This window comes from Danio aesculapii, chromosome 9 (genome assembly GCF_903798145.1).
Source record: "Danio aesculapii chromosome 9, fDanAes4.1, whole genome shotgun sequence".
NCBI classification, from domain to species: domain Eukaryota; kingdom Metazoa; phylum Chordata; class Actinopteri; order Cypriniformes; family Danionidae; genus Danio; species Danio aesculapii.
The window spans coordinates 4,542,544-4,559,688 of record NC_079443.1 but is presented as its reverse complement, the minus strand read 5'-3'; the positions used below and the strand labels follow the sequence as shown (position 1 = coordinate 4,559,688).

Genomic DNA, 17,145 nt, shown 5'->3' with positions numbered 1-17,145 from the left:
TAGCTAAGTGTGAACTCTTAAAATTAATGTATGGTGGGCTCAAAAATCTGGGATTTCTGTGCGTGTAGAGCCTGATCTCAAGAGGAAATTTAACTATGTTCCGTTTTGCCAGTTTAGTAGCAAATTAATAAAAATCTATAAGGTTTCAGTCTTTCGAAAAGCTATGATTTTTAAAAAAGAAGGTGTGACACCAAACCCCACCCCTAAACCCAACCACCATTGGGGGATGAGTAAATAATATAAAAAAATGTTGGAAAGGGATCGTACTAATACATATGATTTAGTCACCAAATCAAAAAGTCACAAATTGACGTGAGAAATCGTTAGACCATTGCAACCAGACATACACTGTTGCTACACAAATGGAGGTGAATAGCCTTTTTTATCTCTGACAGGTGTTCCTCCTCAGATCCAGCAGTTTCCTGATGATATGAAGATCATGGCAGGTCAGGAGGTGATTCTGCAGTGTAAGTTCACCGGAGCGCTGCCCATCAGCTGCACCTGGCTCAAGTTCCGCAAACCAGTAAGAATCATTACACCTTGTATAGAAGTACATGATATGCATTCTTAAATGTTTAATTCTTAGATGCACAGATGGCACAAGAGAATACTCACCAGTATCATTTAAATGCTTTAAACATTATCTGTGTTTCGGCCTAAAGTGAGTGTGCTAGTATATCACAGGGCTTTTAAAGTTTCCACTGTGACCTCTGAGACTAAACTGGCTCTCATTGGGGCTTCCTTTGGGCCTACAGCTAGGGTTTTTTGGGCAGAAAATTTTGAGCCAAATGACAAGTGGTCATGGAGAAAGGTGGAGTTTAGGTGAAGTTTTTCCATATTATTCTAGAAGTAATATGATATGTGATGCCAAATGCTAATAACTAAATAATAAATATAGCTGCAAACAGCAATTGTTAGTGTCCAATCATTTTAAGGTCATAGGCTCTTTATTTGCAACTACTTTTAATCAACTATGAAAAATCTAACCCTACAGTAACAATTCACACCATTTAATACTGGCTTATTATTAAGATATTAACTGTTTATTAGCACTTAGCCGGCAGCTAGCTTTCTGCAATTCTCACATGGTCGCCCACTGAAGCTAAGCAGCCCGGTCAATAACTGGATAGGAGACCACATGGGAAAGCTAGCTTGCTGCCGGAAGTGGTGTTAGTAAGGTCAGCAGGGGGCACTCAAGCTGGGACTTGTCTGCATCCTAACACCCCAGTATAATGAAAGGGACTCTATGCTGCTCAGTGAGCATCGTCTTTCAGATGAGATGTAAATCCGAAGTCCTGACTCGTCCTGTAGTTGTTAAAAATCTCAGGATGTCCTTCGTAAAAAGGAGTCATCCAGGCCAAATTTTCCCACTGGCCTTTGTCATCATGGCCTCCTAACCATCCCCATATCACAATTGGCTTCATCACTGTCTCCTCTTCACCAATTAGCAGTCTGGCGCAATATGGCTGCCGTCGCGTCATCCAGGTGGATGCTGCACACTGATGGTGGATGAGGTGATTCCCCCCAATGTGTAAAGTGCTTGGAGTGTCCAGAATAGCGCTCTATAAATGTAAGGAATTATTATTATTACTTATTAGGTATAATTGTATGTCACATCCCTAATCCTAAACAATACTTAAACCCAACTACTACCTTAATAACTATTAATAAGCAGCTAATTAGTAGTTTATTGAGCTAGAAATCTAAGTTAATGATTTGTTACCAGTTTATTCATTCATTTTCTTGTCGGCTTAGTCCCTTTATTAATCCGGGGTCGCCACAGCGGAATGAACCGCTAACTTATCCAGCACATGTTTTACGCAGCGGATGCCCTTCCAGCCGCAACCCATCTCTGGGAAACATCCATACACACTCACTCACACTCATACTCATACACTACGGACAATTTAGCCTTCCCAATTCACCTGTACCGCATGTCTTTGGACTTTGGGGGAAACCGGAGCACCCGGAGGAAACCCACGCGAACGCAGGGAGAACATGCAAACTCCACACAGAAACGCCAACTGACTCAGCCGAGGCTCGAACCGGCGACCTTCTTGCTGTGAGGCGACAGCACTTCCTACTGCGCCACTGCGTTGCCTACCGGTTTGTTAATATAGTGAATTGTACATTAAAATAAAGTGTGACAATGAAAAATATTATTTTAACCAGTTACAGTGATTTGCCATGGATATATAGCATTAATCACTTTTTTAAAAGATGTATGCCAACTATAGGCAAAACACATTCCGATTTGGCAAGCTTTTCTGCAATCACAGATGCACCTGCATGCCAAATGTCAAGAAGATTAGAGCAGCCATATATAAATTATAATAACTTTGGTAAAGTTGGTAACCCATTATGTTTTAAAACAAAACAAGGGAAAAAAAAAACAATTACGCTATTATAATTGTCCAAAGGCAAAAGTTTGACTTGCTATTCGTTGAGCATGTAAATCAAGGTCTTATTAGATATACTTGAAGCTTCCAGGCTGGTATGTTGAGGCAAGTTGGAGCTAAATTGTGCAGGGATGCCGACCCTCGAGGACTGAGATTGTTGACCCCTGATCTAGCCAGCCCAAGTATCTGAAAATTTGGCCAGGGTGATGGCTGGACCTGCCCAATCATTTAGGGCAGGAAAGGTGACCTTTGGACTTTTCTAAAAATTAAAACTGAGTTTCAGAGCTACGCTTGACCCAACATAATCTCATGGCAATTCGTAACTTTTTGATTTAGTGGCTAATTCGTATGAATTGGTACGATCTAATTCATACAATTTAGTACAATTTGCTCATCACCCAATGACGGTTGGCTTTAGGGGTGGAGTTGGGCGCCACGCCTCCTTTTTAAAATTATACATTTTTGCACGACTCAAGTCGTATGAATTCGTATGAATTAGCCACTAAACTGACAAAACATCAAATACTTACATTTCCTCATCAGGCTGCTTGACCCCATAAAAACACATTTTCTTATTAAAATACCACAGACCATTGGAAGGACTGATCATAACTGATTTCAATTGTGTATTTATTTAGTTTCATAATTCATTTGGACTTAAAAGTCTTAATGGAATATATATTTTGGTGGTGGTGGGAAGCAGCTTCAATATTTGTTTTGTTTTGTGTGAAATAATGCTGGATACTACTGAATAAATTCAATTATTTATCCCAAAAAAAATGTATCCAAATTACTGGTCTTAAGTTGATGTTGGTATCTGTAGACAAACATTTGCATTGATTGTGTTTCACTGTAAAAAATGTTGGGTTCCACACAGTCGATTTGTGTTTGGACAACATGAAGGATATATAAGTTAACTTGCAAATTAAAGAGGATTGAACATAAAACAATTAAGTTGTGCACCCCCCTCCCACCTCAAAAAAAAAATGTTGTTTCAGCTTATTTTATTTAAGTAGTTTGAAGTAGTTTTTAAGTAGTTATTTTATTTAAGTAGATAATACTGCTCCAGGTAGGTGTGTTCAGGGTGGGTTTTAGAGCACTTCTGTTGAGCTAGTTGTCCAAAAGTGGAAACATAGCATAATTTGGCTATAATGCTGTCTAAACATGCTGTCTTGGTAGGCATCTCAGTGCTTTTCCAAACAGTAATGAATACCCACTCCAAGCACAACCATTTTGATCACTCATTCAGTTTAGTTGATATTTCACTTGAAATAAAAAATTATTTGAGTGGATCATTTGAAGTTCAGTAATCGCCTGTATTCGTGCCTGTTACTCTCACCCTCTGTTTTTTCAGATTCAGGAAGGTCAGGGCATCTCAATAGTCAGCACAGAAAGCAGCAGTCAGCTGACCATCACAGAAGGACAGCAGGAGCACTGTGGCTGCTATACCATAGAGATCAAGAACAGCTTTGGTGTGAGACAGGCTGCCCTCAACCTCACTATAGTCGGTGAGTGTGAACATTTGCATATCTGACATAACATTTGATAAAGCACCTTATTGCAAGCCTGTCTGGAATACTCAATTCTGATTGGTCAGTCTTGACATTCATAGGTATGTTATTACGAGATAACAAACGCTGAATAACACTAATTCATCCTGGAACTTCAAAATCACCTTGAATATTAGTGCATAACCCTATGTTCACATCCATGTACTTACATCCACAATCATATGTATCATATGTGTCTCGCACACTGCGTTTTTAGATTGTTTGGTGCCATCTTGTGACTGAATAATACATAGGCTAGTCTATTCTCCATTCAACTGGTTTCAGTCAGCTTTGGGTTCTTGAATGATGCGCATTTAGTGAATGCTCCATCAGCTCTATTCAGCTGTTTTGTTTCTGTTAGCTTTGCATTCAATTAAAATAAATGTTTTGTGTCTAATATTTATTTTCTGTGGCAAGTAGCCATGTAATAAGCAGTATGAAGTGCATCCAAGAGGTTATTCTCACAGAATAAAGCCCTTCAGTCTTATACAACAGCTCCAGATAAGCCCGTCAGGTTTATTCTGTGATAACAACCTCCTGGATGTACTTTATCTGTAACATAACACTGGAACTACCAGAATTCTGTAACTATTGTACTTAAATCGCTATAGTGGTCATTCTGAGCATTCATTTAAAGCCCAATTCACAGCGCACAGAGAAGTTAGTCATTGAATTTTTTTACTTGAAGCCTATCTGCTCCCTTATCAGATTAGGCCAGAGTTTGTTGCTGTTGGGCAATCATATCACACTGCTCACAAGTTTCATAGTTCAACAAACACTGATAGAACATGTTTGGTTCGGTGAAAACCAACCAAACCAACAGCAACAGATGCCAACAGGAATAACACACTGATCCAACAAACTCCGACAGACTTGTTTGTATATCAGACTGTACTGAATATCATGTCATATTCACATCCAATGTTTCTATTGAAAGATTAAGCTTTGAATTTTGGTCATCATATTATCTTAAGCCATTACCCTAAAAATGCAACCTTTGTAGTAATATAGCCTATAATTGTGAGAGTTACTAGTCCATCTGCAGAGATGCGTATTTTACATTGTTCGACAAGCAAAAATTTTCACTGCAATGAAAATGTTGTTTTTAAAGGTTAGTAAGAAATGTCTGAAGTAATGTTATGTTTTTACTCTCAGAAACTTTTTTTTTAGCAGGAAGTCGCTATGCTAACGGGTCACATGTGTTTATAGGCACAGGAAAAAAATTGCGGGCGATGAAATGCATGCAGTCTATTTGAGCCATTATGTCCCCAGACATTGTCGATAGTCATTCTATTCCTTGTATTTGTCAAACACAACAAGTTCTTTTTCGTTTTTTGTTTAAGGGCAAAAAGGAATGGTAAAGGAGTGATGGTATACTGTTTTCGAGCACTCCAACAGCCTACACTGCAGGAGGTGGGCTTGTAAATCTCTCATGTGCTTTCATGTACCCCTAAACACATGGACAGTGACCGAGAGTTTCATAAACATCTGCCAAAGAAATCCGCTTGTTAAATGTGACGTCACACAAAGCGGCTTCCGGATCCAAGTGCTCTATCAAACTGAATGGGGAGACTCATGAAATGGTCGGCTGGTTGGCTGGTTTTAGAGGGGTTTTGGCCATTTCCAGGTTGGTCTTAGCTGGTCAGGCTGAAAATGACCAGCTAAAACCAGCTTGACCAGCCTAGCCAGGCTGGGAGCCCAGCCAAAACCAGCTATGTCCAGCTTAAACCAGGCTAGTCAAGCTGGTTTTAGCTGGTCATTTTCCAGCCTGACCATCTAAAACCAGGCTGGAAATGGCTGGAAACCAGCCTGGAAATGGCCAAAACCCCTCTAAAACCAGGCTAGTCGACTTTTCATCAGGGTAATACTTTCAAAATTCACGATCGCAATATATATGTCCATGCCTAATATTCGATGGCAAGAAAGTGATAAATTTTTGTTAATAAATTGTTAAAATTTTGGTATTTGTGATGCAGCAAGCCCAGAGATTGTTGTGTAACCTACTGAAAAATCCAGCTTAAACCAGCCTAGGCTGGTTGGCTGGTTTTAGCTGGTTGACCAGCCTGGTTTTAGAGGGGTTTTGGCCATTTCCAGGCTGGTTTCCAGCCATTTCCAGCCTGGTCTTAGCTGGTCAGGCTGGAAAATGACCAGCTAAAACCAGCTTGACCACCTAGCCAGGGTGAGAGCCCAGCCAAAACCAGCGATGTCCATCCTAAACCAGGCTGGTCAAGCTGGTTTTAGCTGGATTTAGCTGGTCATTTTTCAGCCTGACCAGCTAAGACCAGGCTGGAAATGGCTGGTAACCAGCCTGGAAATGGCCAAAACCCCTCTAAAACCAAGCTGGTCAACCAGCTAAAACCAGCCAACCAGCCTAGGCTGGTTTAAACTGGATTTTTCAGCAGGGTACACAGTGACTTTATATAAAGTTCACTTTAATGTGTGATATGAATAAAAAGTGATCATAAACGAATATTTTCTCAATTCAAATGAGTGGCGGCTTGGACCCGGAAACAGTATTACATACGTCACCAACACTTCATCACTTAACAAGCGGATAACACATCAAAGAAGGCGGAGTTTCAGAACACAATCAAAGATTGTGCAAACACAATGGACCAATGCTAGCTCGAATGTGTTTAGGAGTCAAAACAAACTCCCCCCAAAATTCCTTTGGGTGAGCTATTCAGCCAGATATTTTACGCAGTGACATCTTTTCAGTTTTTTAAATCTTTCATTTAATTTGAACATCATAAGTTGTCTGAGAAAAGATAAAGATCCCATAATGGAATTAAAAAGCATTGTGAAGATTGGTAGTGGAGATTAGTTTAATATTTACAAAACACCTCCACAATATTCTGACATATCTATTTTGACTCAAAAAATAGCTCTAGACGAGAAAAAGTCTAAGCAAAGGAAATGAAAAATACAGCTGAGGTTTATCTAAGGAGATAGTTCGCTGCTGTTACAAAATCGGAAGCTAAACACCAGAGCGGAAACTGAAAATTCAGATGCTTCAACAAAACCCCTATCTACAAGACCAGCTAGCTAAGTTCAATGAGAAGCTGAGTTTCGGAGACTAGCAGAGATGTCTATAAATTATCAGGCCAAACCACAAAAAGAGCTACAGATTAGGCATGTTCACAAGTGAAACTCACGCGTCTATTGTGATAGCAAAAGCAGAAGTTCTCACACGGTCAAAATGTTAGTCATTTAAAGTGTGAAGCTTAAGGCAGTTTATAACTATTGCAGTATAGCTTAGTGAGCAGCGACAGATGTGGTTAGTAGATAAATGTATGCTTGTTCTCTAAAGTAATTTATTTACTGTAGAAGTTCGTGTCTGGTATCTAACAAGATTTAATTTGAGTTGATAAAAATGTGCTTGGCACCTCTCACTTGATACCTGTGTATAAAAATGCAAGCCCCCCAAAAACTGAAAATTGTCCTACATCTAGACTTGTGTATATACTGAGTCAGTTGGCCCCTTTGCTCAATGAAAATAAAGGTTTTGGATTTGTGTTATTTCTTGTATTGGTTTTATCATCTTTTTCACTGGGTTTCTGTTTTATAAAATATACTTTTATTAATTTTGCTTCTGGAGGGGACATTTGACTTTGGCAAAGATGCATCAAGAGGTACCTTGGGTAAAGGTATGAGTTATGTTATTCCTTGAAAATCTTACAAATTTACCTAATCCCACTCAAAACTTTTAAGGGAGGATTATTGGAAAGCCGTTTAATTAGGGAATTAGCCAGGGGCCCAATACAAATATATTTCGATCCTCAGATGTATTTTGCATGAAGAAACAACTTAATCTTCATCACAAACTCTGTGAATGTCTTCCCTCATCAGTGTGGAGTTTTTCATCAGTGTTTAATTATTAGGCAACTTTCATTTTCACTAAAGTAAAGAGTTTATTTTATAATGCTAAAGGTTTCTGCAAGGGGGGTACGGTGGTGCAGTGAGTAGCGATGTCACCTCACTGCAAGAAGTTCATTGGTTTGAGCTCCGACTGGGTCAGTTGGCATTTCTGTGTAGAGTTTGCACAATCTCGTGGGTTTCCTCTGGGTGCTTCGGTTTCCCCCACAGTCCAAACACATGCACTATAGGTGAATTGAGTAAGCTATATTGTCCGTAGTGTGTTTGTGTTTGTCCAGGTCCTCCAGATTGGGGGTTGAGTGTTGGGCTAATGACCCACCTTCTAAAAATTAGATGTTACGAAACACTAACATAGTGCGGCTAAATATCAACTTCGATATAAACGGCCGTTGGAGTAAGTAAAGGTTCCTGCAAAAGTGTAAAACGTTTTTAGCAAGACAGTATTTATGATGGTTAAAGCAGCAGATTCTTATTGTGTCTTTGTTTGGGAGGTTTGAATGTGCATGTGTGTCCCAGTAGTTTTTGTGGTGTCAAAATGGTTTTATAGCTGGCTGGTCAAAATTCCAACCCAGGCTCATTCTGAAAACGTAGTCCCGAGGACGTTTCTGGAGACCGTGAAATACGTCCCGGGAGGTACGTATTTTTGCAGTTTTTGGTTTTCGTGAACCTGTGAGAGGCCGCTGTGTGCGCTTTTTTGATCCTCAGACGTCTCTCGTGAGTGCCATTTGCGCCCGCGCTGTTCTCGCGTAAACCCACCAGAGGCCGCTGTCGAACGAACGTCTGTCTGTCTGTCTGTCTGTCTGTATGACTGGCTGAATGATTGACTGGGCGACCGGCTAATCGGCCGGCTGACCCACCCTCCTCCTTCCCTGAACCCAACCAATTTTACCGATTGACCCGCCCGCCCTAAACCCAACTAACGATTTACAAAAGCCGTCCAGAAAAAGAAAAGCCCTCGTTTGATTTTTTTTCTTACCACATTTTCGGATTTTACCACACTCTCACCCTGTTATGAACCTCTTCGCTTTATTTCTTGGATTCTGTTTTGGTCTTACCTGATTTCTGGAACCGCTCTTCCACGGACTCGAACACGGTCGTCGTGGTCAGCTCCTCTCTGCGTCTCAAGTCCGCCGACATACAGGACGAGCTAACTGGACAAACTGGTTGTGGCGGGAAAGTCCTCCACACGAAGGTAAGCGGGCAGCCGGCAAGCACTAAAAGGAACGTCGTTATACCGCCCTGCAGCGTTCGCTTAAAAAATGAAATGCAGCCACACGTACCTCCGGCTACATAATTCGCGGTCTCTAGAAACATCCGCAGGACTACGTTTTCAGAATGAGCCAAAATTCCTTTGAAGGACAATCGTACCTTAAATGTGTACAGCTTTTGTGTATTTCTTTTTTTTCTAATGTCGGGGTAATTTTAGAAAAAGTCACCAAATTTCAAGATAAAACTCAGCTGTTAAAATGGTGCACGGGTCATTTTTGACCCAACAGGGGAGTGTTAAATCACTATATACTTACAGAAGCTGAAATGTCAAGTACAGCACTTGGAGTCGATTTGATTTAGTCAAGACATCTGTCTCTCTCAATCCATCTTAATATTGGTTTGTTTGTTTTGTAGATAAGCCTGACCCCCCTGCCCGTGTCCCAGCAGCCTCAGATATCCGTAAGTCCAGCCTCACACTGTCCTGGTATGGGCCGACATACGACGGTGGCAGCGCTGTCCAATCCTACAACCTGGAGGCTTGGAACTCACTGGACATGAAGTGGACAGATGTGGCATCCTGTAACAGCACATCTTATAACGTGCAGGACCTTCTTCCAGACAGACAGTACAAGTTTCGAGTGAGAGCTGTAAATATTTATGGCGTCGGGGAGCCCAGTGCCGAGTCTGAGCCCGTGCAGGTGGGGCTGGAGGCAGAGGGGGGTGAGTGCCACCTAGTGGACATTTACAGCATTGCAGTAGTCATAAAGCATATATTACCATCAGTGTTGGGCAAGTTACTTCAAAAACGTACATAATTACTGATTACTTATTACATTATTAAAATTGTATATCAGTTACTTTTGTAAATACTGTGTCTGAAGATATATTTAGTTACTCAGAAAGGAATTTAATTACTTCACTCGATACTACTTAAAATCCCAAGAAACCTGACTCAGTTTGATTCAAACAGGGCATTTTATCTTTTATTAAAAAATATTTATTTTAATACCAAACAATACAATCTTTAGGTAACAAATAGAATGATTTGAAAAATGTGCTATTCTAATTAAAAAAACTAATTTAAATTGAATTATTCTGCAAAATGTGGCAACCCTTGATAAGGCGAAGGAAATTGTCACTTAGCAAAATTTCTGAATTACAAAAATACTATTATTCTGTTAGTCTAAATTGATATATTAACACTGTTGAATATATGTACAGTATTTAAAGCAAGTAATTTACAACTGCAATTAAATTACCTAAAAGTTATCAGTCATACCTTACTTTTACTTGAAAAATAATTTAAACCTTCACAAGTTTCTTCTGTTGAACACCAAAGATCATTTGATGAAAGCTGAAAACCTGTCACCATTGACTTCCATAGTAGGAAAAACAAATACCGTAGAAGTCAATGGTTACAGGTTTCCAACATTTTTCAAAATATCTTCTTTTGTTTTCAACAGAAGAAAGAAACTCGTAAAGGTTTCAAACAATTAAAGGATGAGTAAATGACACAAATTATCATTTTTGTGTTTTTAATTCCTTATTATTATTCCTTTTAAAACCTTTCATTACAGTATCTTTGTAACTAATTACGCCCAACACTGATTACCATGTTAACTTAATGTTTATATTATGTTGCAATAACAGTGTGTTCATTTTTTAGAAAATAAGGAGGATGAAGTCGAGCCCTCAGATGATGGTATGTCATCAATTTGTGTTTCATTATTAAATTCTAAATAAATCTCACAGTTTACTTAGTTATCTTACACAGCTATTTCTGAAAACGCTTGCCTTAGGTGGGGTATAGTCAGGGCCGGATTAAGAACGCATGGGGCTATAGCAAACCCAAAGGCCCCATTTATTTTATCGCTTCACAAAAGTAGCTTTTTTGCTATTATTATTATTCATTTGCTAATTAATATTATCATCTAATTTTCCACTATTTATATTTGATCATATATATATATATTTATTTCTATTTTACTAAATTAGGTGAATTAAATTAATCATATAACATGAACTTCAAATTTTCAAAACAGGCTGCCACAAAAAACCAAACATTTGCAATACTTCCTAAATGAGAGCTTTACAATAAATACTTTAAATAAGGTTACCTTTAAAAAGTTTACTTTTACTGAGCAGAAATCCTTAAAATCATTGGTACTAATTTTACAAAATTTTGGTCCTGTGAGTCAATCAATTACAGAAGGTTAGCATCTTTTTTCACCTCAGATATATTGTCTGATGAAACAGCTTAGATTTTTCACAGCAAAGTACAGTAGCTGTTTCAATTAGACTTAAACCATGTATTTTCTTGTGATAGATACTCTGCAACGATGCACATTTTGATAACTTTGTGTAGGCTATTTGATTTGGTCGCACACTGGCTTGATTATATTATTTGAGGGAAAGATTGCTCCGGCGCATGGCCGAGACATCGCTTCAGAGTCCATTCTACAACATGATCTTGGCTTCTCTTACTACAAGTTATTAATGGATACTGTTTGTATTTTATTTTTTGTTCTGCAATGCACTTGGTTAGCCTACCTTTGACTGGACCATTCTCGCAGTATAGCTGAAATAAGGAACTGTCCTGGGATAAAGGGACTTTCCTGGGTAAAAATGGACTTTCCTGAGAAAAAAAAGGGACATCTGGTAACCCTTATGGGAAATAAAACAGGGCTATGACCACTCCGAGCCATAGTTTAGCGGCGTCACTTTTTGTCAAACACCAGCAAGCCAAAAGGAATACTTCACATTTTGGAATGCAAGAGCACAACGCAAAGAAGCATCTTCCGCATCATAGCGCAAATATATTTTTCAGCCAGTCAAGAGCCTCTTCTTCTAATCCTTATGTTAATCCGGCCCTGGGTATAGTGAAATTTCTGCATTGAGGGTTATTTACAGTTTTTTATTGTTGGATTATCCGAAAAAATCATAGACCAAGTGTTAATAACTTACACGTACAGGGTATTTCGGTAACACTTTATAATAACTACACACTATAAATCAATTATTAAGCATTAGCAAATAGTTAATTCATTATTTGTTAAGCATTAACTCTACATTAATAAGCGTTAGTAAGCAGCTTATAACTACAGCTACAAATGCTGTATTCTTGACTTACAAACATATTTATAATGTGCTTAATACTTGTACTTTCATACTTTGTTAGTGATTTATTTTTCATTACTAAATTAAGTATTGCATTATTTACAAACCATTTATATTTAAAAGTAGTTGAGGGTTTTTAGGAACATTCAGAATGAGTTAATAAATGATTAATAAACTATTGAAATCAACGTTTATATGTCTTATTATTCAGGCATATATTAAGGGTTACTATGTATGTTAATAAATGCTTTATTAACTCAACTTCATCTAGTTTTGAGACCTAATCTAAAGTGAGGACTATTTATGCTTTATAAATCCCTTATAAATGACAAATAAAGGCTCAGTTAAATTCTAAACAGGAAAAATGACATTATTCATTCCTTTTCATTTAAAGATAGACTAATAAAACTGTCCTTCAAATGAAAAATAAATCTTTGCAACCTAATCTAAAATAAAATAACTGTAGAGTTTAAACATAGCATATTATTATATTGTTAAATTATTATATTGTTGTTGTTGTTTTATCCAGTTTTATGTCGTATTTTGACACTCCTGTTATTCAGCAATGTTTAAACTTTACAGTCATTTTATTTTTTAGAAAAGATTGCAAAGAGTATTGTTCACTTGATTCTGAGCCTTTATTTGTCATTTATAAGGGATTTATAAACGTAAATAGTCCTCACTTTAGATTAGGTCACAAAATTGCATGAAGTTGAGTTAATGAAGCATTTATTATCATATTAGTTAACTATTAGTATATGCCTGAATAATAACATATAAATGTTGATTTCAATAGTTTATTAATCCTTTATTAACTCATTCTGAATGTTCCTAAAAACCCTCAACTACTCTTAAATACAAATGGTTTGTAAATAATGCGATACTTAATTTAGTAATGAAAAATAAATCATTAACAAAGTATGAAAATACAATTATTAAGCACATTATATAGGTGCTTATAAGTCAAGAATACAGCATTTGTAGCTGCAGTTATAAACTGCTTACTAACGTTTATTAATGTAGACTTAATGCTTAACAAATAATGAATTCACTAGATGCTAATGCTTAGTAAATGATTCATAGTGTGTAGTTATTATAAAGTGTTACCGGTATTTCACTGTCAAAATCATACTTCTGGGTTGGAGATCATTTCAGATTCTTTCTATTTAATTTTTTCGAAACAAAAAACACTTGTTTTTAGAGAAACGACAAATGCAGTACACAAGAATATCATGATATTGGGGGAAAAATGTCAAAATATGAAAACATGCTTTTACTCTAGAGTGACATTCTTTCTGATAGTCCTCTCAAACTATTTTTTTTATTTTAGCAAGTGAGACATGACGCAACTGTTTATCAAGTATTCTTTCAGTCCGATATATGTCACAATACCAAAGTATGTTTAGTAGAAACTTCCTCATAATGCAGATTTAAACTGTCAAGATTCTGGTGTCATTTTGGAAAATGAAAAACGCATCATTCTTAAAAATAAAAATTGGTTGCACTTTATTTTTGAGGTACAATTCTGGATATTAATAACAAACCATTAACTATGGTCAATTGAATTCCAATTTCTAATTAGCTGCTTATTAATAGTTAATAATGTAGTAGTTGGGTTTAGGTATTGAGTGGGACAAGAGATGCTAATATTGGACTAGAAGTGCTAATAAACTGTTAATATCTTAATAATAAGCAGGTAATAAACCAACAGTTTCTACTGAGAATTTGTACTTAAACTAGTGTTACCAAACATTCTTAGATTAAGCTCTGTGTTTACAGTATGTTGCAGCAGCAGACTTTTGTCAATAGCCAAAAATAAATTGTGTGGGTCAGATTTATAGATTTTTAAATCATTCGAAGATTAAGGAAATATTATGTTCCATAAAGACACTTTGTTAATTTCTTGAGTTAAATTAAATTTTGGTTTGTAATATCTGTTCACGAGAAGGCGATTTACTAAGTATTTAGATTGTTTCAAATATTGGATGTTGGATCATGTGATCTCATTTTCAACTTTTGTGGTCCAGGGTTATGTATATGACCCTAAAATGACTTGCAGTATATGAGTACATACCAGTTTTCTGTGTTTTTCTTTCTAGTCATTACTGAGCTTAACTGACTTAAAGGAGAGTTCATCCAAAAATGAAGGTTTCTTCATCATTTACTCATACTCAAGTGGTTGTAAACATTTATTCTTTCTTCTGTTGAACACAAACAAGATGTCCTGAATAATGGTGGAAAAACCAGCCACTGACCTCCACAGTAGGGGAAAAATAGTTTGGAAGTCAGTGAACAATATTTCAGTATTTTTTCTTTAGTGTTCAACTGAAGAAAACAACCTACAGTAAATAGGTTTGGAACAAGTGGAGAGTGAGTAATTTAAGACAGTTATCAGTTTTGAGTGAACTATCTCTTTAAATGCCTAGGATGGACAGTCTGGAGTGATACTGATGCATTTCCTCTCTTTCACCACAGAGTCAGAGAAGGTACCAGACTACAGAAATGTGACAATCAAAACAGACGTAAAAGTAAAAGATTTGTATGATGTAGAAGACCGACTGGGCACGTGAGTATATCAATAAAGCCAATCAATTTCTATTAACATTTCATAAAGTTTCAACAAGTTGTGACGTCCTTCTACTTCCCTGTTGTAATATTCTAATAAACAGCAAAAAAAAAAGCAACCCAGGCTCACTCTGAGAACGTAGTCCCGGGGACGTTTCTGGAGACCGCGAAATACGTAGCCGGGGGTACGCAGGCTGCATTTCATTTTTTTAAGCGAACGCTGCGGGGCGGTGTGATGCCGTTCCTTTCGCCGCTTGCCGGCCGCTCGCCTTCGTGTGGAGGGCTTTCCCGCTGCAACCAGTTTGTCCGGTTAGCTCTTCGTGTACTCTAGCGGACTCGAGGCGCAGAGAGGGGCTGACCACGACGACGACCAGGTTCGAGTCCGGGGAAGAGCGGTTCCAGAAATCATGTAAGAAAACAAAAACAAAATCCAAAAAATGAAGCGAACAAGTTCGTCACAGGGTGAGAATGTGGTCAAAATCCGAAAACGTGGTAAAAATCAGACGAGGGCTTTTCTTTTTCTGGACGGCTTTTGTGAATTGTCGTTGGTTGGGTTTAGGGACGGAGGAGGGTGGGTCAGCCGATTGGCCGGTTGCACGGTCAATCATTCTGTCATCCAGGCAAACAGGCGGAAGGTCGTTCGACAGCGGCCTCTAGCGGGTTTACGGGAGAACGGCGCGAGAAAAAGCGCGCACAGCGGCCTCTCGCGGACTCGCGAAAACAAAAACTGCAAAAATACGTACCTCCCGGGACGTATTTCGCGGTCTCCAGAAACGTCCCCAGGACTACGTTCTGCAACAAATAGAAATGAGAAAAAAGTAGGGTATTGTGTGTAGTAATCGAAATGTTTTCGACCTAAAGGTCTTACAACTTTTTTTTTCAGAGGAAAATTTGGGACCGTTTTCAAACTGATCGAGAAGTCCACTAAAAAGGTTTGGGCTGGGAAATTCATAAAAGCATATTCTGCCAAAGAAAAAGAAAATGTCAGACAGGAAATTGCAATCATGAACGACTTGCATCACCCAAAGCTGGTGCAGTGCATCGATGCTTTTGAGGGAAAGACTGACATCGTAATGGTGCTGGAAATGTAAGTTTTTATTTGTTCCATGAGTAATAATCTGCAATTTGTACTTGCGTCACTAACAATTATCTAGTCAAGTGAAAAAACTCCAGTTTTTGTCAATTAAGGCCTTTTGTTTTAATAGAAATAACACTGTTTCTTTGTCAGGTTTGTTTGTCATACAAAATTGTTTGTATCAGAATCAGAAAGAGCTTTATTGCCAGGTATGTTCACACATACGAGGAATTTGTTTTCGTGACAGAGCTTCTACAGTGCAACAGGATTACAGAGACAGGACAAAAAACAGATCATAAATATATTAAAAAAAAAATAGAAGTAGTGAGTGCAAATATAAAAATTGACAAGTGTATGTATGTGTTTATTACTATATACAACGTTATATGTGCAGCTGTTATGTGCAAATTAGCATGTAAAGTGTGTTGTTAAATAAGTGTATATGTGTATAAAAGTGTGTAGCAAGTAGTGATGTTGGTTCCACAATTATTATCATCAAGTGTTCATGAGATGGATTGCCTGAGGGAAGAAACTGTTTCTGTGTCGGGCTGTTCTGGTGCGCAGTGCTCTGTAGCGTCGACCAGAAGGTAACAGTTCAAAGAGGCAGTGTGCTGGGTGTGAGGGGTCCAGAGTGATTTTGGCAGCCCTCCTGCTCGCTCTAAGTACAGTTCTTGGGGAGTAGGAAGGGTTGTACCAGTGATTCGCTCAGCAGTCCGAACTATTCGACGTAGTCTTTGGAGGTCATATTTAGTAGCTGAGCTAAACCAGACAGTTATTGATGTGCAGATGACTGATTCCTCTTGTTTCATTAATTGATTAATTCGTTGACTTTGAAAAAAGAAAAGGTAAAAACGCTATCTTTTCCATGTTTCCGTGGATTTTGTTCTCCTAACCTTCCTCAATGGCATTGCGCAAAGATTCTACTCAGGAAACACTTTAGTATACTTAAGTTTTTTCTGCAACACCACAGCATAAACTACTAAAACAATGCCGATTGTGTGCGTTATTCAGTGTTAAATGTTATGACTATGAGTTTGAATATAACTTTACGTGACATTTATTGCCATACTGAAAGCAGCAGCAGATAGTATTCCTCAGATCTCGAAAATAAAATACCTTGCAAGCATACAGCTGGAGCATGGGTTGTGTTTATTTCATGACAAAAATAATTAGTAAAGGTCATGTGCTTTTAAAACATATTTCTGTAAATCTATCAAAATGTATTGTTTGATTTATAATATGCATTGCTAATAATGGAATTTGGACAACTTTAACTATACAGTCACGGAAGGCTTATTATTATTTTTTTGGAATTTAGTAGATAGGACAGTTTTTAGACAGGAAGCTAAGTTGG

General features: G+C 37.9%; 1 protein-coding gene across 5 annotated transcripts in view; it reads left to right on the top strand.

Moving 5' to 3' along the window:
• mylka (myosin, light chain kinase a) overlaps positions 1-17,145 on the top strand; it is a 152,428-nt gene that overhangs the window by 124,743 nt on the left and 10,540 nt on the right. For all 5 annotated transcript variants that reach the window (XM_056464687.1, XM_056464689.1, XM_056464688.1 and 2 more), the window contains 6 exons: positions 396-523; positions 3,754-3,907; positions 9,449-9,754; positions 10,701-10,736; positions 14,627-14,717; positions 15,600-15,803. In XM_056464687.1, the coding sequence (XP_056320662.1) occupies positions 396-523; positions 3,754-3,907; positions 9,449-9,754; positions 10,701-10,736; positions 14,627-14,717; positions 15,600-15,803 (919 nt within the window). The remainder of the gene's footprint in view (positions 1-395; positions 524-3,753; positions 3,908-9,448; positions 9,755-10,700; positions 10,737-14,626; positions 14,718-15,599; positions 15,804-17,145) is intronic.